We start from the raw sequence: 25,514 nt of genomic DNA, 5'->3' as shown, positions 1-25,514 counted from the left end.
AATTGAAAATGTGTTTTATCAGGACACAAGCTACATATTTTTTTATGATTAACAGCACATAGCAAAGGCATTTCATATTTTTTAATGTATTGGATTTTATTGATGAAGAAACCAATAATGGAAAAATTGCTAAAATAGGTTGGGGATTTTCAGACTTTACTAATTAAAATTTATCGTTGTCAGGATAAACTCAAATTATTATCATGATGAGAAATTTTTCACAATAACTGTTGTAGTGGCATTAAAGCCATGGTGAGAAAATAAAAGCAGATTGAATTGGCAACATGTATCATATGTGAGGAACCAAAAGGAATTTCACCCATCAAACCAGAGACAGCCTCTCAGCAGGGGTGTCCCTGCTGTTGAGCCAGACCACTCCCCACAGACGATCCCTTCAGACTCCACACACTTCACTACTTCTGCCTGGGACCTTGGAGGGGAGGCTGGCTGGGGAAGCCAGCCACGCTTGCGAGCCACCATGTGGGCCTCACGGGCCCTGAAAGACCCACAAGCTGAATAAAAATGTGCCTCTCTAAAACTCAGTTCCTGCTGTTTTGTTGGGACAGCAATGGGAAGAAACTTGTCCTCTGCGGAGCGGAAGACAGAGTTCGGAGATTCACTGACCCAATCGAAGCTAAGTTTGCAGTCTCACTTCCACGCAACCAGCCGCTGAAGTAAAGAATGCTGAAACAGCTTGTTTATTTTTGTCAGCTGTTGCAGGAAAGCGGACACGAGATGGCGTATTGGTCGCCTTCCCTCACCAGACCTGCTGAGGGCTCAGAGACTGCAAGCAGGACATTGGACCGGCCTACCCCGACCACGTTTTGGCTAGCCATAGAGCCGCATGCATGCTGCTGAAATGCACTGCTTTCCCTCGGATGTCCAAAATGAACTGAACTCACACAAGGCACCGACAGGTTTAGCAGAGAAATAAACAGGGAAAGTTAAATAGGTTATTTAGAAGGTTTACGTAATGCGTTCACATGGTGTTTTAAACACATGGAGCTAACCAACGTAGCCCTGTTAGCATTCTTTGAACAATGTCATCGCTGAAGCAATTTGAGTTTTTATGGTTATAAAAAATGTTATCTCCACAAGGGTTATAGACACTGATGGGATATTGATGTTTGTGTTATTCGGACCATTCATTACGACTAAAATAAAGCCGAAGCTTTTTTAAAGTTAGCACCGAATGTCCGCTAGCCTAAATGCTATTAGCTTCAGGTAACTCCCGCTTCCTCGGACGCGAATATGATTCATTTCAAGCATAAGGTTTATTTCATTTGATCCACCATCGTTCGATAATGCTATGAGCATTATCACCGTATTAATATGGAATGATAATGTTGATTTAAAGGTGTTTTGTTTAACTTTAGGATTAGCCGATTTTAACGACCGATCACTAAAATCACTGATTACGAGATGTCTTATACTTTTGAGGTGGAAATAGGAAGCCCCTCCCACAACTGCTAAATTTGTCAAAACATGGCAGCCATTTTTACAATTTTACTATGCATGGAAACATTCAGGATGAGTACCTCATCAAAACCAAATCACTGCTATATTGTTGTAGTTAGCTGTAAAGTGAATAGATTTTTGTATTTTCTTTTATCGTTATATTTTTTGTGCATGTTTGCTTGTTTTCTTCTTTGTATGTGTGTATGATTGTTTTTTCGGTTTGATGTGGGGGTTTGTATATTAAAATGAACAGCATTATATAAAACTTGAATGCTGTAAAGAATGTGCTGTTGAAAATTAATAAAGTTTTTAAAAAAGATGAACCTTAGAGCTAAAACCTGTGTTTGAATCAGAAAGTTCAAATTCATTGTTGAACACACAAGCGTCAGGCAACTGTTTAATGACTTCAACTGTTCCACAGTAACAATATGAGTCACAAACTCACATATCTGCTTTGCAGAATCACATCAGGGTGTGTCATGTTGGTAGGGGGTACCTCTGAAGCTGAAAATCCTCAGCAAAAGGTTTCAGAAACTGACAAGCAGCCAGCATCTGGCACAGACGTGTGCAGCACCACTTCTCACTCTGGCAAGGTGTTCATTTCATTACCAACCTCCCCACCCCCTCAACTACACTAACGACCACTGAGAATACTGAAGAGCATTTCTTCATGTTTGATTATGGTTGTCAGTCCTGCTGACAACCAATCAAACCATGTCTCTGTGACAGAACTGCAAACATCCAAGGTGTGCCCTAACATCTTGATCTGTCACAGCAAAGCTACATAAAAATATACACTTTGATAAAATGCTGTTTTTGTTTCTTGTTCAGTTTAGTTTTTTTCCACTCATGAAAGTAACTTCCAAGGACCTGTCTAGGGATGCAGATGACACTGTGGCAATGGCCAATAGGGGGTGTTATGGGACCGCCCCTTTATTTCAAATGGGAAAAAATATTATCAAAATATATTTTAAACAAATCTATTAGAATAAGACTTTATTTATTTTTTGTCTCCTGGGGCGACAGTGGCGCAGGAGTTAGGGAGTTCGTCCTGCAACTGGCGGATTGCCAGTTCAATCCCTCGCACCAACTGTCTCAGTCATTGTATCCTTGAGGACACACTTCACCCGAATTGCTTGCTGGTGGTGTTCAGAGGTGGCGCTTTTGTATGGCAGCTTCGCCTCTGTCAGTCTACCCCAGGGCAGCTGTGGCTACTAACATAGCTCACCACCGTCAGGGTGCGTGTGAATGGGTGAACAACTGATTGTAGATATGCTGGTGAAGATTCTCATCTTCTCAGCTGGTGAAGTCATCAGATCACCCGCTATTACCATCTAAATGTAGAACAGATTCCTGGATCAATGTTGATTCTGTGCTTCTTTGTCTCTCTTGTTGTGTCTCTGCTCTGTCTTCTCTAACCCCCGGTCTATCGAGGCAGATGACCGTTCATACTGAGCCTGGTTCTGGTTCTGCTGAAGGTTTTCCTTCTTTTTTTTCTTTCCGCTGTCGCCTCAGTATGAGGGACTGCTGCAAAGCCATGGACAATGCAGGCGACTCTCCCTGTGGCTCTACGCTTCTTCGGGACTTTGATAAAATCAACTGGTTCCCTTATATAGGACATTTTTGACCAATCTGTATAATCTGACCCAATCTGTATAATCTGATTGAATTTGGCTTTGTAAAATGCCTTGAGATGACATGTTTCATGAATTGGCGCTATATAAATAAAATTGAATTGAATCCAGGTCATGGTCATTCCAAAAAAGTTAAAAAAACAAAACAACTGGACCTTTTTCCGAAGTTTGAAGACATTTTGCTTCCCATCCAGAAACGAAGGGGTGGACCTGTTTCGGTTCAATTTGCATGTCATCTAAGCCATTACAAGGCCTTTGTTGGGCATAATATAAAGCTTGGAACTCCACATTACTCCAGACATTTGAATTGAGAAAGCTTCCTGGATGGAAGCAAAACGTCTTCAAACTTTGGAAAAAGTCCAGTTGTTTTGTTTTTTTACTTTTTTGAACTGATTGTAGAGTAAGGTGGTTTGGGATTGTTGGACTAGTTAAAATGCTATACAAGTACAAGCCATTTATACAATATTTCCATCAAATTACTCTCACTTTGAGCTTAATTAAACAGTGAATTCCCACCAACAGACTGCATTGTTTTTACTCTGGGGTGCTACCCAAAACGAAAAGGAGAACATTGTGTGACGACACACTGTAGCTATTGTCACTGGAAGTAAGCACTTGCTGTTTGGTCTGATTTTAATCCGAATTTTAAATAAAATCTAATTACAATGCTTGTCATTGTGTATAATAGTCCTGATTAAAATGTATATAGTCAAATTATGATATGAGTAGTTACAATACATCACTTTAAAATGTTACATAAAACTGCTAGTACTGTTATCATAAATTTTATTAGTTACATTAATGAAAATTAAATTATAGAAGTTGAACATTCATCCAGTGAGAGAATACTGAATCCTAGGTGCATAAAGAGTAAACACACATGTTTTAAATACATGAGCCCCGTGCCTCGTCTTTCATGTGCTTCCACTCATTTTCAACCCTTTATATGGTCTAGCCTTGACCTAAACCTAAATCTAATTGAAACCGTAGTCCTAAAATTAACCCCTAGCCCAGAAAAAAGTGAAGAGCAAAAAAGCTCCTTACTTTACCAGTAAAATGAGTAAAAATGCTCTCACCTAGTTGCAAGTACAGCACACACATCCTTGCTTTAAATACCATGCCTTGACCATGTGTTGACCATGCCTTCCAGGGAGAGAACTTCCCCTTTCCTAAACCATTCCCAAACCTAGCACCCCCCCACCACCACCACCACCACCCTACCCCAGAAAGTGAGGACCAAAAAAGTCCTTACTTTGCGCAAAAATAAATTCTAACTCAGCTTCATGTACAAGTACACACACAACTTGCTGGTCGATGGAGGCCCTGACCAGCCATATATCATACTGGGGTATGATATAAATTCTAACAGACTCGAGGCTTTTTGAAAGTCATTGAGTTAAGAATTTGTAATGACAATGACAGGGCTGCTTTATAAAAGAAACCACTAAAACAGACGGAGGACTTTTGCCATGGAGGGATCGTAGGCTTCAGGGTCTAATAAACTGCTTCTCTGCAGCTTAGTCAGAAATATAAACAGTATTCATCATTTTTATTACCCAAAGTTTCTAAAGCATGGGCCTTGGAATTGTCACAACTATACTTTACATCAGCAGAATCGAATTGCAATGTAGTTTATTTGTTCTGTAACTCTTTTTGTTTCTATTTTATTTATATTCAGTCAGGTTCTTGTTTAGTTGTGTTTATTGTGAAGCTGTTCGAAATGGAAATCACGGGTTTAATTGTAGTCATTTTAGCCTAAAGTTGAATAAAGACTTTCCTAGACACATTGTGAAAAAACAGGCTCCTCAAATGCTAAAGCAGAATTTTAAAGAAGCATATGATAGCATATGATAAAAAGTTGTACTTTGTCTACTTTGTCTTTAGTGCGTGGTGGATGACATCACATATTATCTTCTACTCACAGCAATGGTTACATGAGGGAAAACAACAAAGGTCAACATTGACTTTAATCCCAACATGTGTTAAAACATTTCCCAAGTTTTTATAAGAGCAAAACAAAAAGAAAAAGTTTCGAAATGAACACAAGTTGCTCTGACAGTTCCACAACATGTTCTCTGAAGCTGTTTCCTACCTGATCTGATCTAAGCTGAGAGAATCCTGTCATGTGTCACCTGCTCTCATGCCCCCCGTGTCCCGTCCTACCTCCGTTCAAATGGCACCAGTTCCCAGCCGCAGAGTACGACATTCGCCGGCTGACGCGCGAATCTCTGCGACTTGTGGCCGAGCCGGAGCCATGATCCCCGGCGTGCCCGTCCTCAGCCCCGGCGAGCAGACGGTCCGTTTCCATCCAGCAGGTCTGGAACTTGTGAGGCAGCCGCTTATCAGAAGCCAGAATAAAGCTGGCTGATCTAGGTACGAGTTCGGATCTCGCTCGAGTGTCAAAACAGCTTGAGGAAGCACAAGTTTGCCGAACAGAGGACGGGAACCTGTTTTAGGAAGTGTCTGCGCTGCTCCTCCCTGCACCTCCCCCGCCCTAAGCTTAGTCTTCACAGCGGAACGTCACCTTCAGCAGCCCGGTTATAGTTTCCAGCCATCTCACCTGCTTACATCACTAAATAGTGAAATAAAACTAAGATCTTGTCCTGACATTAAAGATCCACAAAGAACACCTTTAGATCTGTTTGGTAGCCGCCCCCATATTCACATGATTATAACGCTTTCCTTATATATTAGCAGCTGGTTTCTTCATAATTTACTTACAATCTTTCCAGGAAGAGACGCCGTTGTTGCAGTTAAACACATCTTCAGTGGGACCGTCGGAATGGATCAAGTGCAGCACAAGCAACACCAAGCTGGCTCGTCCTAAGACATTAGAGCTGCATGCTTATCGGAATCAGAACCATGACTGGGGGCGCAATTAACGAATTTGACTTCAGTTTTAGCGATCACAGCACAGTACAGACATTAGGAGTAAATACATAAACAGTATGGGCTGTTGTCTGTTTCATTTTTATTTTGTATTACAATTATCTTGTTGCACATCAGTGTACAAAGCCAGCCTTAGCCATTTTGGTGCCCTGGGCATAGTTATGGTGAGACGCCCCCACCCACACATTGACTCCGCAAAAGAATTATAGTATATTAGACATCATCCTCCAACCTAGGACCAAACTCTCCACTATGGGAGACAGGGCCTTCCAGGCACTTGCCCCACGTCTATGGAATGCCCTCCCAGAGACCCTGAGGGCCCCACAAACCGAGGTATTATTAGGGGGTATAAATATATTATTATTATTATCATTATTATTATTATTGTTCTGCAGCAATGGGTAGGTAAATACAGCTGCATGTTAAATGCAACAAAATACCGGAGAATTAAAACAGCATTAATAAACAAGTGGCATAATTAAATTTCAAATCAGCTTCCCTTTATTTCACACTTTGATATCAAACAAATATATAAAGGCAATGACAATCAACAATAGACAAATACAACACATTTAGAACATGTAAAATGTGTACAATACTAATCACAATTCTACTTATTGCATAAAATACTGTATAACAGAACCCAGTGTAAAAATAACAAAATATAAAAATATTGTTTTAAAACAAAACAAACAAAAAATGTTGTGCACTGTGCATAATGTAGTAATGTCTTATAGTAATCATTAGGCCCAGTAAATTGTTTAGATTATTTTGGATTTGATTTGTTCCACTAAGTACAAACAGTGGTGGGCACAGTCAGGGTCCACTTTAGTGAGTGTCGATATGTGTAAGTATGATGACAATGTTCACAAGATAATCATCCGCCGTTTAAGTTACTGTGCTGGCTCTCACTACACATCCACATAGACTTCTCCACAACAGTAGCAGTTAACCCCCCAGTTATGCCCAAATCACAATTCTTCACCTATACAACACCATCTTTACAATACAATAAAAGTGAGGGTGGCACAAAATATACACCTACAAGAAAGGAAGCAGGGAAGCAGCATCCACCGGCACCGCAACGAGAACGAGCAGTGATGGGGACGCAGCAGATCCAGAATGGGTGGAGGCGGAAGCAAACCCCAGGACTGGGAGCAGCGAGGCCTTAGTGAGGCCATGGTGAGGCGCACCTGAGCCGAGAACTGTCGCTTACATGGCTACGCATGTTGGCTGGATGGAGGCAAACCCATCCGTGCCACGGACAAGGGCAGGATGGAGAAGAGGGTCGGGGGAGACACTGGCCCCACCGGCTCAACCACTGAATCGATAGCTCGGGGGTGGACTGCAGAAGGTTGCCGAGCGGGAGAGACCGGTCCTCACTACCCTCTGACTGCAGAGACCGCTGGATGTTTTAGTTTTGGTGCGGGGCCTTTTAGCCATTTTAACGTGCTGTTGCACTTTTAGTAAAGGTTTTAGGGATCATGCACTGTACAGTTTTTAGGGTTTATTTTTATCGTAGTAAAGTTGTTAAACTTTTAATCTTGTTGGTTTTATATACACTGCTCACCCCTGCAATATCATACGTTTCTTATTCCTAGTTTAACTAGGAGGCATTGTTGGACTCATTAGTTTTCTGTTACTCAAAATAGCGTGAACACTACTCAGTCTCCACATAACTGACTATATGAACTTTGTGTGGACAGAATCATCCCAACCAGAACAGTGAGATGCTTCTCTAAAAACAAACCCTCGATCACCAGTTACCTGAAGGAACTGCTGAATAAGAAAAAAAAAAGCCTTTAGGAAGCGAGACAGAGAGTTATTCAGGAGCATACAGAAGCAGCTCAAAGTCAAGACCAGAGATAGCAAGGAGGTGATCAGGAAGAAGCTAGAGAATAAACTGCAGAGGAATATTATCAGAGGTATGTGGTCAGGGAGGAAGGAGATCACAGGCTTCCAGCAGAAAAAGGATATCAGATTGATTGAAGTCTGGACAGAGCAAATGAGCTGAAAACATTCTTCAAAAGGTTCAGTTCAAGAACAGGCTCACAATCCTCCCCTCCTACCTCCAGTCACACAGACATCACACATCACACCCTCCTTTGACCCATAGCTGCAGGTCCAGATGTTGTCAGCCCCAGAGTCCTGAAGTTCTGTGCAGAGCAGCTCTGTGGGATTCTGCAGCACTTCTTCAATCTAAGCTTGACCCAAGAGATGGTACTGCTGTTGTGGAAGACATCCCGTCTGGTTTCGGTACCAAAGAAAACTCACCCATCAGTCATCAACGATGACTGTGTGTCTAACCAGGTGGTCAGCAGCACAGGAGCACCACAGGGGACTGTACTCTGACTGTTCCTTTTCACTCTGTTCACTTCATACCTCCAGTACAAGTCTGAGTCCTGTCATCTACAGAAATAATCAGATGAGTCTGCAGTTGTTGGGTCTATCAGAGATGGACAAGAAGCTGAGTACAAAGAGCTTTGTAGCTTGGTGTGGGAACAATCATATCATCTTGACTATGAACAAAGCAAAGGAGATGATTGTAGATTTCAGAAGAAACAGGATCAGATCAAACTCTGTTTCCATCATGGGAGAAGAAGTGGAGGAGGTTGAAGAATATAAATACCTTGATGTTTATCTAGACAATAGACTGGAGACGCAACAGTGAAGCCATCTACAAGAAAGGACAGAGCAGAATGTACTTTTTGAGGAAGCTAAGATCTTTCAAGGTTTGCAGCAAGATGCTGCATATCTTCTATAAACCTGTTGTTGAGAGCATCATTTCCTCTGCCATCATCTGTTGGGGCAGCAGCATCAGAGCCGGGGACCTAAAGAGGCTCAACAACCTGATAATGAAGGCTGTTTATGTTCTGATGACAACTGTGGAACCTCTGCACCTAAATACATCACAGACTTGTTATCAGGGTATCAACCATCCAGACCACTCAGGTCTTCTGGCTCCAGCCTGCTCTGCAGAACCGGAACCAGAACCAAACATGGAGAAGCAGCATTTAGTTCCTATGCTCAAACTCCACAAACTTCCAGAAAACTGTAAAAGTGTGGAAAGCCTGAGTTCTTTTAAATCAACATTAAAAACACATTTGTTTAGAATTGCCTTTGACTGTTTTAGTTAAACTGTTCTACTGAAACATCATTAGTTCAACTTTGTAGTCCATCTGTTTTTAATGTTTGCTTTTAGTTTCTAATTTTCCATGGTTTATTTTGATTCTACATTTTATTCCAACTTACTTTTATTCCATTTTATTTTCCTATATTTTAATCATGTAAAGCACTTTGCATTGTCTTTGTACTGAAATGTGCTATACAAATAAATTTGCCTTGCATTGATGATGCAAATAAGTATTTTTCATAAAATCCAAAAAATTGCGGACAATCCTGATCATCCTCATCATGATATTGTCATTGGAAAATAGTCTCTTCAAAGGCTTCTTCAGACTGTTTGTAAAACGGACTGCTACAGCAGATCTTTCCTGCCCACAGCTATCACTATTTATAATAACTCCTTGACAAAATGAGTTACATCAACATTTAATTCCCCTTTGGGATAAATAAAGCATTTCTTGAATTTGAGAGAGATTCAGACAAATAATTTCATATTGTTCAGTCATTAATAAGCTAAAGATAATATTAAGTATTAATTCTTCTTATGTTTCTCTACATAATACTCACCTCCCAGTTAGATTTTAGGTTAGTATGTCATGGTCTTGGGCTGCACGGGGGCTGCACAGGGGGCAGTGGGTAGCGCTGTTGCCTTGCAGCAACAAGGTCCTGGGTTCAAGTTCAACCCTGGGTAATTCTACAAGGAGTTTGCATGTTCTCCATGTGCATGCGGGGGTACTCTCTGGGTACTCCGGCTTCCTCCCACAGTCCAAAAACATGACTGTTAGGTGTGAGTGTGTGCGTGAATGGTTGTGTGTCTCTGTGTTGTCCTGCAATTGACTGGCGGTGTACTCCATTGACTGCTGGAGACACCAGCATCCCTCGAGACCCCACAAGGGATAAACGTGTAGGAAAATGGATGGATGTCATGTTCTTGTTTATTAACTCAACAGAAAACTGTATGACTATGACTCCTGATAGGGTGATCATTGTTTATTTTAGTGATAAGAAACTAAAACATTCTTATCATTCAATATCCAACTTGGGTGTTAACTTTGTGATTCTGAGAATACATGTATTTACACAGCTCAGCACTAGATGCAGTGTGCATTCATTTTAAGCTGTGTGAGGCACAAGTCAAAGCACCACTCAGTGAAAAGGTGGAACTACAATGAAAATCAACTTTATTTGATTTTGAATTACAATGCTCGCATTGTGTAGAGAACAGGCAGACAGGTACAGCAAGCAGAACAGCAAACTGCTATCTATAACAGAACAAAAAAAAACATTTTTCAGGAGAATAAAAGTTTTGTTTGAATTGATCATGGCAGCACTTTTTTTATTTAGCTGCTTGGAGGGAGGAAAGTGAGTACTTTTATCATATAGTGCCAACAGTAAACTTTAACATCAGACGTATTTAATGATTAAATGTTAAGGCACAAATATAAGGCACAACTACAGAAGAATCAGTAGATATGCTGCATAATTAAACTCTGTAAGAGTTTTGAAGCTGAAACAACTTTGACTGAATGCTGCATTAATCAGCCACTGTATTTCCTCTGTTTTGTTGAATGTTATTTTTATCTGAATATGCGGCATTATCAGTAATTGTGCAATATTTTATTTTTTGCCTTTATAAGTTTATTCTCTGTTGTTTTAGAGCTTAACTATAGGTTAACTTGGTATTCATTACTCATCTCTCAGTAATGATCTCTCTACACCCAACATTCCTCTCTATCCAAAAGAGTGACCGCTGGCATGCAGATCAGTGTAAAACACAGAATCCTGGCTTGGTGATGGTGCTCTTTTGTGCTGGGCCACCCTTTTGGCCAGTGGCTGCTTTGTTTTCCCGATGTATAACTGAGGAGTAAAGGCTGCTATTTTTGTGAAAAAATACCGCCTGTCATTAAACAGGGGTGGAGGCCACTGGGTCCAATTGTCCCCTTTTGCAAGGGTCATACTTCTTGCAAGTATGACTCAATCCTCTGGGAGCGATAAGTGGCCATCAGAGCAGTAATGACTGGTTAGCAGCCTGATGGTCGTCCTTTGCATGTGAGCGCATGTTTTGATTGTAACACCTAAACTTGTTGATCCACTATACAAAAGTTCTCCTTCTAAGGCTGAGTTTACCTGGAACTACTTCGATTGAAGAAGTCTCTTTTGAAGAAGAAATGTTTAAACAAAGAAGAACCTGACCAGAGAACCTACTTAACTTTTTTTTATTTCCTACCTGGATTATTGAGATGTATCAGGATATCTGGAAGAAATATGTTCTGTATTTTTATTCAGATCACAAAATTAGCAAAGAGTAGATTTAGAAAAACACTTAAAGCACAGTAAAAGAGAGTATAGGTGTGTGTATGATTTCTAATTTTATAAACTTTTCATACTGAGGTCTTCTGTTCGGTATTGCTTGTGCTTGTTGTTGGCATCTGGGAAACCTGCAGAAAGGTGAACAGAGGAAAACATAACTGAAGTTAACCATTCTGGACATTATTGTTTTTTTTTATCCAGCTTTACAAAAAATGCTGTATGGAGTACTGGGACATATCAAAACAGACTCCCTTTTTACCAGTTTTTTCCTCTATGTTTGTTATGGACTCATGGTAAATGGACTGGATTTATAAAGTGCTTTTATAGTTGTACTGACCACTAAAAGCGCTTTTTGCAAGACCCATGGTGACCCAATCTCACTCACTAAAGTACACACATTAACACAGTGATCGGTACGTAACTTTGAGTTAAGTGCCTTATCTTTGTGGTAGACCTTAATGATGTGACCACATTGGGTATTATTTTAAAACCTAAATTTTACATTTCAATAAGTGTCCCAGTATGACATAAATGAATGCCAGGTTCATGATGTTTACTTTGCAGAAGTCATCCGGTTAGATGATATAGTGTAGCGTAGGGGTGGAACTATGAGACAACCATAAGAGTTCATGGTAATTAATTAATATTCTAAAGTGCTATGTTAAATTTTGAATAAGCTTGATATTGATATGAGAAAGCACAAATGAGTTACTGAGTTTGGCACTTTTCGATAGAATGCTATAGCATATTAAAGGTGCAGTATGTTGTTGTTTACCACTATTACAAAAAGTCACCTGAAAGTATGGAAAGCAGATGTTGCATATTGTTTAAGTAATAGGAGATGAATGAACATAAAAGAATGCCATGTTATTTTGACGATATTATTCATTATCTGTACAGGAGTTTTGAATCAGAATCAAGTTTATTGCCAAGTAGGTTTGCACTTACAAGGAATTTGACTTGGTGTTGATGGTGCAGACAAAAAGTAAAATAAAATAAAATAAAGTAGTAAGCTATATACACTCAGTAAACTGTGCGTTAATGTAACACAGAAGCTTGTAAGTCCTGAACGGGGGAGAGAGACAGTGTCCAGTTTCAAGGGCGGCTCTTGGCCTTGTTGATAAGACCGGTAGCAGATGGTAAAAAACTGTTGTTGTGGCATGAGGTTTTGGTCCTGATGGACCGCAGCCTCCTGCCAGAGAGAAGTAACTGAAATAGTCCATGACTGGGGTGAAGGGATCAGCCACAATCTTCCCTGCACGCCTCAGAGTCCTGGAGGCGTACAGGTCCTGGAGAGATGGAAGATTGCAGCCAATCAGCTTCTCTGCAGACCTGATGACACGCTGCAGTCTGCTCTGGTCCTTAGCGGTAGCACCAGCGTACCAGATGGTGATGGAGGAGGTGAGGATGGACTCAATGATAGAGGAGTAGAACTGCACTATCATTGTCCTTGGCAGGCTAAATTTCTTCAGCTGCCTTCTTCAGGAAGTCCATCCTCTGCTGGGCTTTCTTGGTGAGGGAGTTGATGTTCAGCTCCCACTATAGGTCCTGGTAGATGATAGTTTCCAGGAAGCAGGAAGACTCCACAGTGTCCATGGTGGAGTCACAGAGGGTGATGGGGGTAGCTGGGGCTGAGTTCTTCCTGAAGTCCACAACCATCTCCACTGTTTTTACAGCGTTGAGCTCCAGGTTGTTCTCCCTTCACCAGATCACCACATGGTCAGCCTCCCACCTGTAGGCGGACTCGTCACCATCAGAGAAAAGTCCGATGAGAGTGGTGTTGTCCGCAAACTTCAGAAGCTTGACAGACTGGTGACTGGAGGTGCAGCTGTTGGTGTACAGGGAGAAGAGCAGAGGAGAAAGAACACAGCCCTGGGGGGAACCAGTGCTGATGAACTGTGAGTCAGAGTCATGTTTTCCCAGCCTCACGTGCTGCTTCCTGTCAGACAGGAAGTATGTAATCCACCTGCAGGTGGAGTCAGGCACATTCAGCTGGGAGAGCTTTTCCTGAAGCAGAGCTGGGAAGATTGTATTGAAGGCAGAGCTGAAATCCACAAACAGGATCCTGGCGTAGGTTCCTGCAGAGTCCAGGTGCTGGAGGATGTGGTGGAGGGCCAGGTTGACAGCATCGTCTGCAGACCTGTTGGCTCTGTAGGCAAACTGTAAGGGGTCCAGGAGGGGATCGGTGATTTCTTTTAGGTGTGTAAGCACAAGGCGCGCAAAGGACTTCATAACCACAGAGGTCAGAGCGACGGGTCTAAAGTCATTAAGTCCTATGGCCTTGGTTTCTTGGGAACAGGGATGATAGTGGAGGATTTGAAGCAGGCTGGCACATGACATGTCGCCAGTGAGGTGTTAAATGGGGAGTCCGGTCACCAAGGAAATATCAGTGGCTCATTAGCTATAACTACAACAAATATGTTTGTGGTTATTTAATGAATTTGGCGTTAATCAATAAGAAAATAAAAGCATAAATTGTCGTCTGGATCTTTGTGTACGGGGGCGGCCATTATTGCCCAAATACGGGCAGTAATGGCCGCCTGACATCACATCCTGTGATGTCTTTGTGCGGTGAGGCACTGCGCTTTACCAGCTAAATCAATAGAAGCTGTTGTACACACCTACGATTAAAAACAATTTTTTCGGATTTCCAGAGGACTTCACCGTTGAAATTCGCGACTGCTATTGTTGAAGCAACAATGCCCACGTGCATGGCAGTTGGATGTAACAATACATTGGGTAAAAGTGGAAAAAACATTAGTTTTTTCACTTTTCCCATTCATGATCCACCGAGTTCTTTTTTTCTTGGAATACCTACCTGAAGGGAGAGGATTTGCCATCTAACTGCCGGTCGTTCATGGAGTGGGGGGCTTTAGGCTTGTAGTTTGTTATCTGCCTAAGCCCTTTGCAGACAGAAGTAGAGTCGTTGGCTGAAAACTGGTTTCGCAGCTTCTCAGAGAAGCCTTTTTCACCACCTTGCTAAACTTGTATTTTGCATCTCTGAATCTGCATTTATCCCCACTTTTGAAAGCCTTTTCTTTCTCCAACCTTAGCATTCTGAGTTTTGCTGTGAACCAGGGTTTATCATTGTTGTAACTCACCCTGGTTCGTGATAGAACACAGCAGTCCTCACAGAAGCTGATATATGGTGTCACAGCCTCTGCAAACTCATCCAGACTCTTGGTAGCAAGACGTCCCAGTTAGTAGAGTCCAAACACGCCTGAAGATCCTCCACAGCCTCACTGATCCACTTCTTTGATGTCCTCACTACAGGTTTGCAGAGCTTTAGTTTCTGCCTGTAAGCAGGAATCAGGTAAACCATGACGTGGTCGGATTTTCCCAGTGCAGCACAGGGGACGGTGTGATAAGCATCTCTGACTGTGGTGTAACAGTGATCCAGAATGCTCTCCTCTCTGGTCGGGCATTTAATAAACTGTCTATATTTAGGAAGTTCATGAGTGAGGTTTCCTTTGTTAAAGTCACCAAGGACAATAACTAAAGAGTCAGGATTTCTCTGCTCCATATTCGGTATCTTGTCTGCAAGCATGCGCTGTGCGACCTGCACGTTTGCGTTCGGTGCGATGTAAGCACCGACCAGAATGAATGAAGCAAACTCGCGGGGTGAATAAAAAGGCTTACAGTTTATGATGAATGATTCCAGGTCAGGAGAACAGTGCTGCTGGATCACTGTCAGATCGTTGCACCAGCCGTTGTTGGTGTAAAAACAGATCCCTCCACCTTTCACTTTGCCGGAAAGAGATGTGTCGCGGTAAGCTCTGTGATCTTGGTAGCCATCCAGCTGCAGTGCAGAGTCCAGGATTAATCCACACAGCCACGTCTCCATGAAGCAGAAAACAGCAGATGAAGAGAAGTCCCTGTTTTTTCCCAGCATCAGTTTCAGTTCGTGCAGTTTGTTGGGCAGGGAACTTACGTTCGACAGGATTATGCCTGGTAGCGGTGAGTGGAGTCTGCACTGGCGGTGACGCACGAGCGCACCAGTGTGCTTCCCTCTCCTCCGGCATTTCGCTGCGTGAGCAAAGGTGAGCGCACCTTTGACCAGAATGTCCAAATTTTCCAGCGTAGGGAGAAGAAAAGTATGGAATAAATCCTCTGGAGATGTAGCCCTGATGTTCATGAGTTCTTCTCTGGTGAAAGAGCTCCGGGCATCATGGCAAAAACCAGAGTTAAATAGTAAAACAAGACAAAAAAGTGTGCATCAACACACCCTGGCTGCCGTCCGCGGCGCCATTGTGCTAATTGCACTGGAACGTACGGTAGAAGTGTTAAAAAGAAAATTAATATACACAGTCTGGAGAAAGATGAATGTGGTTGTGGTTCCTACTTTTACACACGTTTATTTTACACATTCTCTTTGTTATTGAGGTCTCTGGCATCTGGGACCCGTAAGAGCTTTCCTCTGGCGGACTCTGTATTTACATCAATAACAACTGGTGTAAAAATGCTAGAATAGTCACACGTTTTTGCTCTACGGACATCGAGCTTATGATTATCAGCTGCAGACCTTATTATCTGCCTAGAGAGTTCACTGTTGTTATTATTACAGCGGTTTACGTGCCTCCCAGCGCAAACACAAACGAGGCTATGAGTGTCCTCTATCGGAATATCTCTGAGCTACAATCTGCACACACAGAGGGGGTTTCATCATTGCTGGGGGATTTTAATCAGGCAAATATGAAAACTGTTCTCCCTCATTTCTACCAACACGTGGATTTTGCAACTCGGGGAGAGAACACTCTAGACCTGGTTTACACAAACATAAAAGGCGCATTTAGGGCAGCCCCCCGCCCCCACCTGGGATCTTCAGAACACATCTCTGTAAAGCTATTTCCTGCATACAGGCCCCTGCAGAGCTAAACCTACAGTGAGGCAGGTGAGGGTGTGGACTGAGGGAGCAATGGAAGCGCTCCAGGACTGTTTTGAGTGCTCTGACTGGAACATGTTCAAAGCTGCAGCAATTTATGAGGACAAGATCGACATTGATGAGTACGCCATGACTATGTCAGCCTACATCAACAAATGCATTGAGGATGTCAGCACCACCAAGACCATCATCACCCGAGCCAACCAACGACCCTGGATTACTGTGGAGGTCCGTCTGTAAGCGCTAAAAGCTCGGAACGCAGCCTTCAAGTCTGGTGACAAGGAGGGACTGAGGACAGCGAGAGCCAACTTGAACCGTGCCATCAGGCTAGCGAAGCGGAACCACAGTCAGAAAATCCAGGAGCTTTTCCATGACGCCAGCAACACCAGGAGCATGTGGAAAGGCATACGCACAATAACAGAATACAACACGCCCTCACTCCCGGTGGGTGAAGTTGATGCTGACTTTCTTAATGGACTAAACAACTTCTTTGGGAGGTTTGACAGTACTCCAGCAGTGAAGGCTGTCGCCCATCAGGAGGAGGAGGTGCTCTGCCTTGACACAGCCGACGTGTGGAAGACTTTAAGGAGAGTCAACCCGCGGAAAGGCTCCATGTCCCGACAACATACCTGGGCGGGTGTTCAAGGAGTGTGCAGGTCAGCTGGCTGGTGTTCTCACAGACATCTTTAACACCTCGCTGGAGCAAGCCACAGTGCCAGCATGCTTCAAGTCCCATCATGATGAAGTGCTTTGAAAGGCTGGTAAAGGAACACATCGTCTCCAGTCTCCCCCCAACACTCGACCCATTCCAGTTTGCCTACCGACGGAACCGCTCCACTGAGGACGCCATCTCCTCTGCTCTCCATCTGAGCCTGACACACCTGGAGGAGAAGAACACGCACGTGCGGATGCTGTTCCTGGACTTCAGTTCAGCGTTTAACACCATCATCCCACAGCACCTGGTGGGAAAACTGGAACATCTGGGCTTAAGCACACCTCTTCGCAACTGGCTGCTAGACTTCCTCACCAACAGACCTCAGTCAGTCCGGGTCGGAAGGAACACCTCTGATGTCATCACCCTCAGCACGGGCTCCCCTCAGGGCTGCGTCCTCAGGCCCCTGCTGTTCACCCTGATGATCACGACTGCGTCCCCAGGTTCACCACCAATCACATCATGAAGTTTGCAGACAACACAAGGGTGGTGGGCCTGATCAGAGACGACAACGACCAGGACTACAGAGAGGAGGTGGAGCAGCTGGTGGACTGGTGCATAGACAACAGCCTGATCCTGAACGTGAAGAAGATCATTGCGACTTCAGGAAGAACCGGCCTCACCACGCTCCACTGCTCATCAACAGCTCAGCTGTGGAGGTGGTCAGCAGCACCAAGTTCCTGGGGGTGCACATCACGGACAACCTCACCTGGTCTGTGAACATCACGTCACTGGTGAAGAGGGCACAGAAGCGACTGTACTGCGGAGGATGAGGAGAGCCCACCTGCCCCCGCCCATCCTCATGACTTTCTTCAGAAGCACCATAGAGAGCATTCTGACCAGCTGTCTCTCTGTGTGGTGTGGAGGCTGCAGTGCCTCCAACTGACAGAAAGTGAGGAGAGTGGTGAGGACAGCAGAAGGGATCATCGGGGCTCCTCTTCCCTCCATTAAGGACATTTCATCTCAGTGTTGCATGTCCCGAGCCCATAACATCATCAGGGACCCCTCACACCCCCACCATGGACTGTTCCCCTGCTGCTCTCTGGGAAGAGGTTCCGCAGCATCCGCTGCAGGTCCACCAGGTTCTGCAAAAGCTTTTTCCCTGTCGCCATCAGACTGTTGATCTGTTGCAGCTATAAACTGGACTCTGTACCACATTCGCATATTTGCACATTTGCATCATTGCATCCTTATAATGCATTCTTGCACAAATCATTTCTGCACATACAAATGTTTTTTAAGAAATACTCACCTGTACACTGTGATCGCACACTGTCTCTTTCTCCTGCACTGTTTACATTTCAATTGTTGTACAGTTAAATCACTGCTGCACTTTATCCTGTAATTTTATCCTGTAATTTACTTTACCCTGTAATCTACTGCAATTGACTGTAATTTCCAAGCTGTATGCAAACAAAATTTTGTTCTGTATGCACTCTGTCCATACAAAATGACAAATAAAGCTGTCTAAGTCTAAGTCTAGTCTAAGTCTGTAATGTTTTCTTTTCTTGTTCATGTGCAGCACTTTGAATTTTGAATCTTGTTACTGAAATGTGTTATACAAATACATTTGCCTTGCCTTATCCAGGAGGTCATAGGCATGTGGCCTTGGGCTTTCTGTTAGATTTCTTTAGTGGCTTTCTATCAGAAAGTCATAATTGTGTATTACCTGGTTATCAATACATCTGAACTGCCAGGTCCAGCGGGTGTTATAGAGGAACGGTCGAAGATCAAAGCGGTTGTCATCAGGACTGTAGCTCTCAGCATGGTAAGACGGAGTCACTGTGGTCATCTTGTGGCGGTTCACTGAGTACATCCTAAAGAAGCGTTTTACCTTCTGGGCCACCTGATCAAAGATAAACATCTGTTTATGTCCAACAGCAGAGAGCAACCAAAAATAGTGCATTATGTAAAAGATTTTTTTTTTTTCCTGGAAAACAGAAATGTAAAACGTTTGTTAAGGTCTCAGCAGCTTATGGGGACTAAAAGGGATTCATAGTATTTCAGGAGTTACATTTTCTTGTGACCCAGTAAAGTACATATTTATTCACAGAATAACACAAAGGCACAATTTTATGGGAAAAAAACAACTTAGGGATTTGTTCAAATTTCAAAATTACCTAAACAAATAAACTGCCTAACATTCATCAAGTTGGCCAGATATAATAAAAAATTGTTCACTCTCTACAAATACATTGCTTTGTTTAACTTTTCATTGTAAATGGTGATCTAATTGTGTAACACTCACCCTTTCAAACCAAGTTCTACATTACGTCCACAGGAATATTGCTCATTATAGGGCCATGTTGTCAAAGTACAACTGTCTTTTATTAGTTCTTTATTCACAATTGTTCTTCAGTGAACTTTACTTGTATTCCTGCAGCTGCAGAAACCCTTAACATTAGATGGAACAGCAGACAGGTTTCAGAATAACTCAGCAATGAAACCCACAATGAAGCAGTTGGTGACTCAGTTTTGTAAGCAAGATGTGATGTAGCTTGTGAATGAATTAACATTAAAAGGCAGCACCCAACTCAGCTCTGCACAAGCCACAGCATTAAATCCTACACACTACAATACAGCCCAAAATCTTAGAATATCACAAAAAAGTTCAATATTTCTTGGCACTCATTTCCAAAAAGTGAAGCCCACAGTCGGTGGTGATTTGGGGTGCCATGTCATCTGCTGGTTCTGGTTCACTGGGTTTTCTGCAGTCCACAGTCAATGCAGCCATCTACTAGGAAATTCTAGAGCACTTCATGCTTCACTCACAGACAAGCTGTATGGAGATGCTAAATTTATTTTCCAGGAGGACTTGGTAAAAGGTCTCTCCCTCCAAAGACTTTGTTAGTTAATGAATCGATCCATCCAATTATCTAAATTTCCACATTCACAGATCTGTGGGAAGATGAGGAGGCATAGCAACCATCTTTCAGTCTGATTTATTAATTAGTCCCAGGCCAATTAACAACTACAATTCTTTTGAACATTTAACCTTTAGTTTCCCTCATCCAAACGGCAAAGCAAAAAAAACTCTTCTGTTTGTTGTTTTGTATCATCCACCAGGCCCCTACTCTCAGGTTTTGGATCAGTGCTCAGACTTCTTTTCTGATTTGGTGTTAAACCCTGACAAGGTTGTTATAGCGGGGGATTTTAACATTCATGTTGACACTGAATGTGATAACCTTAGTGTAGCCTTGAAAACTATCCTAGATTCAATTGGTTTTGCTCAAAATGTGCATAAACCGACGCGCTCTTGCCTTCATACTTTGGACCTTGTGCTGACGTATGGCATTGATTGTGAAGAATTAACAGTATTTCCTCACAACCCTGTCCTATCTAGCCATATAGCCAATAACCTTTGAGGTCAATTTAACTGAGTTCTCCACCCCCAAAAGAAGGTTTCATTGTAGTAGATCTTAATCAGATAATGCTGTATCAACCTTTAAAGAGTCTGTCCCACTTTTAATGTCCTCAGTATCACAAAAATGGCCCACAGATGGTAGCAATGTTGTTTCTTCCCATTCACAAATAAATACTTTTGTTGTTTCACTTCCTCATTGTGTTTTGCATTAGACAATGTAGCTCCCTTGAAAAAGAAGGTGATTATTCACAGGAAGCTGGCTCCCTGGTTTAATTTAAAGCTACGGTCTTTGAAGCACAATGTTAGGAAATTCATCAGAAAATGGCACTCTACACACCATGAGGAATCCTACCTAATCTGGAAAAACAGTCTACTGTTGTATACAAACACCCTTCGCAGAGTTATAGCAGAATATTTTTCATCATTAATAGAGGGGAATAAAAATAATACTGTCATGGTTGAGTTTTGGTTTGGCTTTGTTTTTCTGTTATTTTCATTTTTTCATCTCTTTTGGGTTAGGTTTGACTTTATTTATTGTTAGTTTTCAGTCATCAGTTATTTTCTGTCAACTTTCACTTCACCTCCTCAGCAGTCAGTCACACCTGATAATCATTTACTTGTTAATTAGCCAGACCCTTGTTTCACCTGTTAGTGCTCTATTTAAACCTCCCTCTGTCTTCAGTTAAGCACTGGGCCTTCTTCTGTGATCCACCTTTTCATGCCAGTCCCCATTTTTTGCCTTGGAAGATTTGCCTGCTCTCTTGTTTAAGGTTAGTCCTGCCAGTCTCTCTAAAATCTCTGTTCTCTGCTGTTTGCTCCTGGAGAAGCTCTGCTCTGTGTCCCGGTGTCTCCAGAGAACTGCTAACCTGACTAGCTGCCCAGGAGAAGCTCTGCTCCGTGCCCTAGTGTCTCCAGAGAACTGCTAACCTGACTAGCCGCCCTGGAGAAGCTCTGCTCTGTGGCCTGGTGTCTCCAAGAAACTGCTAACCTGAGTAGCCGCCCTGGAGATACTCTGATCTATGCCTGTAGTGCTACGAGGTCTACTAGACGAGCAGCACTAAGCTTCCCTGACCACCCAGTTATTAAGGACTCTCGCTCCGGGCCGTCAGCTCCTGCCGTCACCTCTATCCCTGACCTTCTGCAACCCTGAACCTCCGGTCTTCATCATCCACCATCCAGCACACTTACTCTTAATGAAAACTCTTAAACTTTAGTCCCGTGTGCGCTTCCTGAGTTCTTCGGTAAACAAACCCTGACAAATACTAGATCTCACTTTAGTACAATTGCCACAATTACCCAGAGTCATAGCACCCGTTGATCTGTCCATTCCCTTAGCTCTCAGCAGCAATGACTTTATGGGATTCTTCATAAATAAAATTGATTCCATTAAAAAAATCTAATAACTGGCATTCACCAAAGTGAGGTAGTGTTAGAGGAATCTTTAGAAACTGATTGGTGTTTGAACTGTTTAGAGGCAGTAGAGATTTCTGAGCTAATTTCAGCTTAATCTAAACCTTCTATTTGTATGTTAGAACCAATCCCAGCCAAGTTATTTATGGATGCCCCTATTTTAGACATGATTAAAAACTAGTCCATGCATTTATTACTTCAAGGCTGGACTATTGTAATTCTTTACTATCACAAAATGCAGTTCGAAGCCTTCAGCTGATCCAAAATGCTGCAGCAAGAGTTCTGATGAAAATCAACAAGAGGGATCATGTTTCTCCAATTTCAGCTTCCTGTTAAATTAAGAATATAATTTAAAATTCTGCTTCTCACGTATAAAGCCCTTAATAATCAAGCTCCATATATCAGAGCTCCGATTACCTCGTGTGTTCCTAACAGAGCACTTCGCTCTCAGACTGCAGGTCTACTGGTGGTTCCTAGAGTCTCTAAAAGTAGAATGGGAGGCAGATCCTTTAGCTATCAGGCTCCTCTCCTGTTGAACCAACTCTCAGTTTTGGTCCGTGAGGCAGACACCCTGTCTACTTTTAAGACTAGGCTTAAAACTTTCCTTTTTGAAAAAGCTTATGGTCAGTTATTCTGCTATAGGCTTAGGCTGCTGGAGGATATCAGGATCTATTTCTCTCACTCTGCTGAGTTCTCCTACTGTTCTCAAATTTGCATTGCTTGTTGACATTTCAGCTTTTAACTTTTTGTTCTCCGTAACTTTTTCCCCCTTCATTGTAGGCACAACTGGTCTGGCGTTCTGTTAGCTGTGACATCATCCAGGGAAGAGAGATCACCCGCTATTACCATATAAGATAGAAAGGATTCCTGGATCAATGTATGCTTCTGTGCTTTTGTGTCTCTGCTCTGTCTTCTCTAACCCCCAGTCGGTCAAGGCAGATGGCCGGTCACACTGAGCCTGGTTCTGCTGGAGGAGCCTGCAGAACCAGGTTCTGCTGAAGATTCATGGATCAATTTGTGCTTCTGTGCTTTGTTGTGTCTCTTATTGTGTTTCTGCTCTGTCTTCTCTAATCCCCAGTCGGTCGAGGCAGATCACACTGAGCCTGGTTCTGCTGGAAGTTTTTTCTTCCCGTTAAAGGGGAGTTTTCCTTTCCACTGTCGCTTCATGCTTGCTCAGTATGAGGGATTGCTGCAAAGCCTTGGACAATGCAGATGTCGCTGTGGCTCTACACTCCTTCAGGAGGAGTGAATGCTGCTTGTCAAGACTTGATGCAATCTACTCGGTTTCCTTAGATAGGATTTTTTTTTACCAGTCTGTATAATCTGATCCAATCTGTATAATCTGACTGAATTTGACTTTGGAAAGTGCCTTGAGATGACATGTTTCATGAATTGGCACTATATAAATAAAATTTAATTGGTACCTGTTCACACTGCCAACGGTACCAAATGCTGGTGACCACTGTGCTTGATTCAGGTCAGTCTGACCTGACCTGAACCCCATAGAGAACCTATTGTCAACATGAATCTATATAATATACAAGTTTTACTTTTTCCTGAAATGAGTGACAAAAAATATAAAACCTATGCCATAGTATGGAATAACTATTCTGCTGGCATTATCGCATTAATAAAATCGAGCTTTCTAGAAGTTACTGATGTTTACTGAGAAAATTCTTCATTAAAATGTTATTTCAATTAATTTTTTTATTTCGTCAAATAATGTTTGTTTAACTCAGGATTTACATTGTGAATGGGTTGAAATACATACCAAATGCCGTTCTGAATTAGTTAAGCTAATTTAACCTCAATTCACATTCTTTAAGATGAACTTTGGTTCTTCAACTCAGATAAAATGTTATTCCATCAAATAATGTTTTGTTTAACTCATGATTTGCATTGTGAATGGTTTGAAACACATGCCAAATATGTTCTACATTAGGTAAAATAATTTAACCCCATTCCATGTTCTTTAAGTTGAACTTTGGTTTTTTAAATTAGATCTGCAGTGAACCAGGATTCACTGAATTATTCAGATGATGTTGATGATCAAGCACTTTATTTTGTCTCTTATTTCTCTTGTGTGTACATTAGCTTCTTTATAGCTTCACTTTGCTTGGTAGTTTTAGTTAAGTTTCATTAGCCTAGTAGAGAGGATTTGTTGATTGAAATATAGTGTTAATTCAGATAAACAGCATTATATAGTGATGTTCTCTGGATGTTCAATTTATTTCTGTTGATACATTTTTAACTTGAAGAGAAGTCGTCACTCATTTATTCTATATGTGTCAGGATCTGGGCTTTGTTTTGATCAGTTAGTTCACTCCCCTGCCTCAGGTTTTAGTTCTGTTTTAGTTTCTGTCTTAGTTTTGGTTTATGTCGTAGTTTGGGTTTTGATTTTGTTTATGTTATCAGTTCTCTTGGCCTGCTCTGATCACTTCTCTGTATCCAGCCTTTAATCTGTCAACTCAGTTCACCTGCCAGCTATCTGCCTGCTCACCTTTTAGTCACCATCCAATCAGCTTCAGTTTTCTTCCAGTCACTTCCCTTCCCCTGATTAGCTCCACCCATTCCGGTAATTAGTTTCACTCCATTCACCTGCTCACTCCCCTACTTATACCTGCCTCTGCCCCCTGCAATCTGCCAGGTCAATTCAAGCCTTTTGGTGAGACTTATCCAGCGTTCTTTTCTGAGTGCCTGTTGATGCCGAACCGATTGCCTTTTTTGACTTCTGAGCCAGCCTAATACCTGAACCTATTTTTGCTGCCCTGTCTGACTGCTTACTCATGTTGCCGACCTTATTCTGCCTTTTGATTATCTGAGCTTGCCTGATCCCTGTCGGTATTCCTGCTTTTTGGACTGCCATTTTGTGTATCGACCCTGGACTATTATTTGACCACCGAGCCTGCTTATCCCTGTCTAACTTATTTTTTAGCTTTATTAAAGCTTTTTTTATTTTATTTGCACTTTCGTGTCTGGCTGAATACTGGGTCCTCAATCTCTCGTTCATGACAATTTGTGTGAGTTTGCTGTTAAAATCAGAATCAGAATCAAGTTTATTGCCAAGTAGGTTTGCACTTACAAGGAATTTGACTTGGTGTAGATGGTGCAGACAAAACAAAAATAAATAAATAAATAAATAAAAAAAAAAAAAAAAATAATATATATATATATATATATATATATATATATATATATATATATATATATATATATATATATATATATATATATATATACAGAAGCTATATACACACTAAATTGTGAGTTAATGTAACGCAGAAGCTTGTTAGTCCTGAACGGGGGAGAGGCAGTGTCACAGGCGGCTCTTGGCCTTGTTGATAAGGCCAGTAGTGGATGAGAAGAAACTGTTCTTGTGGCGTGAGGTTTTGGTCCTGATGGACCGCAGCCTCCTGCCAAAGGGAAGCATCTGAAATAGTTTGTAAAAGAACGCCAGTGCTCGAATCATCCCATTCAACTATTGTCATGATATCAGCTCTAGAGCTGATATTCACCGGACAATACCTAACAGAGTTATTTTTTAAACATTAAATAACTTTAAACAGTGTATAATTGCACAACACCGCCTTAAATTCAGAAGACGATCATTGGTGTGCAGTGGAGGCCTTGTGGTTAGACTTATGTTCTGGGATCGCTGCCAAGAACCTGGTTCGATCCTCACAGACTGCCACCATGGGCCCCTGAGCAAACCCTCATGGTAGCTGCACA

The 25,514-nt window shown here is 42.2% G+C and overlaps 2 protein-coding genes across 6 annotated transcripts in view; both read right to left on the bottom strand.

Moving 5' to 3' along the window:
• The window catches only part of tpcn2 (two pore segment channel 2), a 102,613-nt gene extending 97,004 nt beyond the window's left edge, over positions 1-5,609 (bottom strand). For all 3 annotated transcript variants that reach the window (XM_012856023.3, XM_021312590.2, XM_021312589.2), the window contains exon 1: positions 5,256-5,609. In XM_012856023.3, the coding sequence (XP_012711477.2) occupies positions 5,256-5,400 (145 nt within the window). In that variant the 5' untranslated portion in view covers positions 5,401-5,609. The remainder of the gene's footprint in view (positions 1-5,255) is intronic.
• A 4,658-nt stretch (positions 5,610-10,267) lies between these two features.
• Positions 10,268-25,514, bottom strand: part of nadsyn1 (NAD synthetase 1) — a 143,791-nt gene continuing 128,544 nt past the window's right edge. For all 3 annotated transcript variants that reach the window (XM_012856022.3, XM_036133090.1, XM_021312588.2), the window contains 2 exons: positions 18,681-18,857; positions 10,268-11,545 (listed from right to left, as the gene is read on the bottom strand). In XM_012856022.3, the coding sequence (XP_012711476.1) occupies positions 11,489-11,545; positions 18,681-18,857 (234 nt within the window). In that variant the 3' untranslated portion in view covers positions 10,268-11,488. The remainder of the gene's footprint in view (positions 11,546-18,680; positions 18,858-25,514) is intronic.

Source organism: Fundulus heteroclitus, unplaced genomic scaffold (genome assembly GCF_011125445.2).
Source record: "Fundulus heteroclitus isolate FHET01 unplaced genomic scaffold, MU-UCD_Fhet_4.1 scaffold_57, whole genome shotgun sequence".
NCBI classification, from domain to species: Eukaryota; Metazoa; Chordata; class Actinopteri; order Cyprinodontiformes; family Fundulidae; genus Fundulus; species Fundulus heteroclitus.
This window is presented reverse-complemented; position numbering and strand designations above follow the sequence as displayed.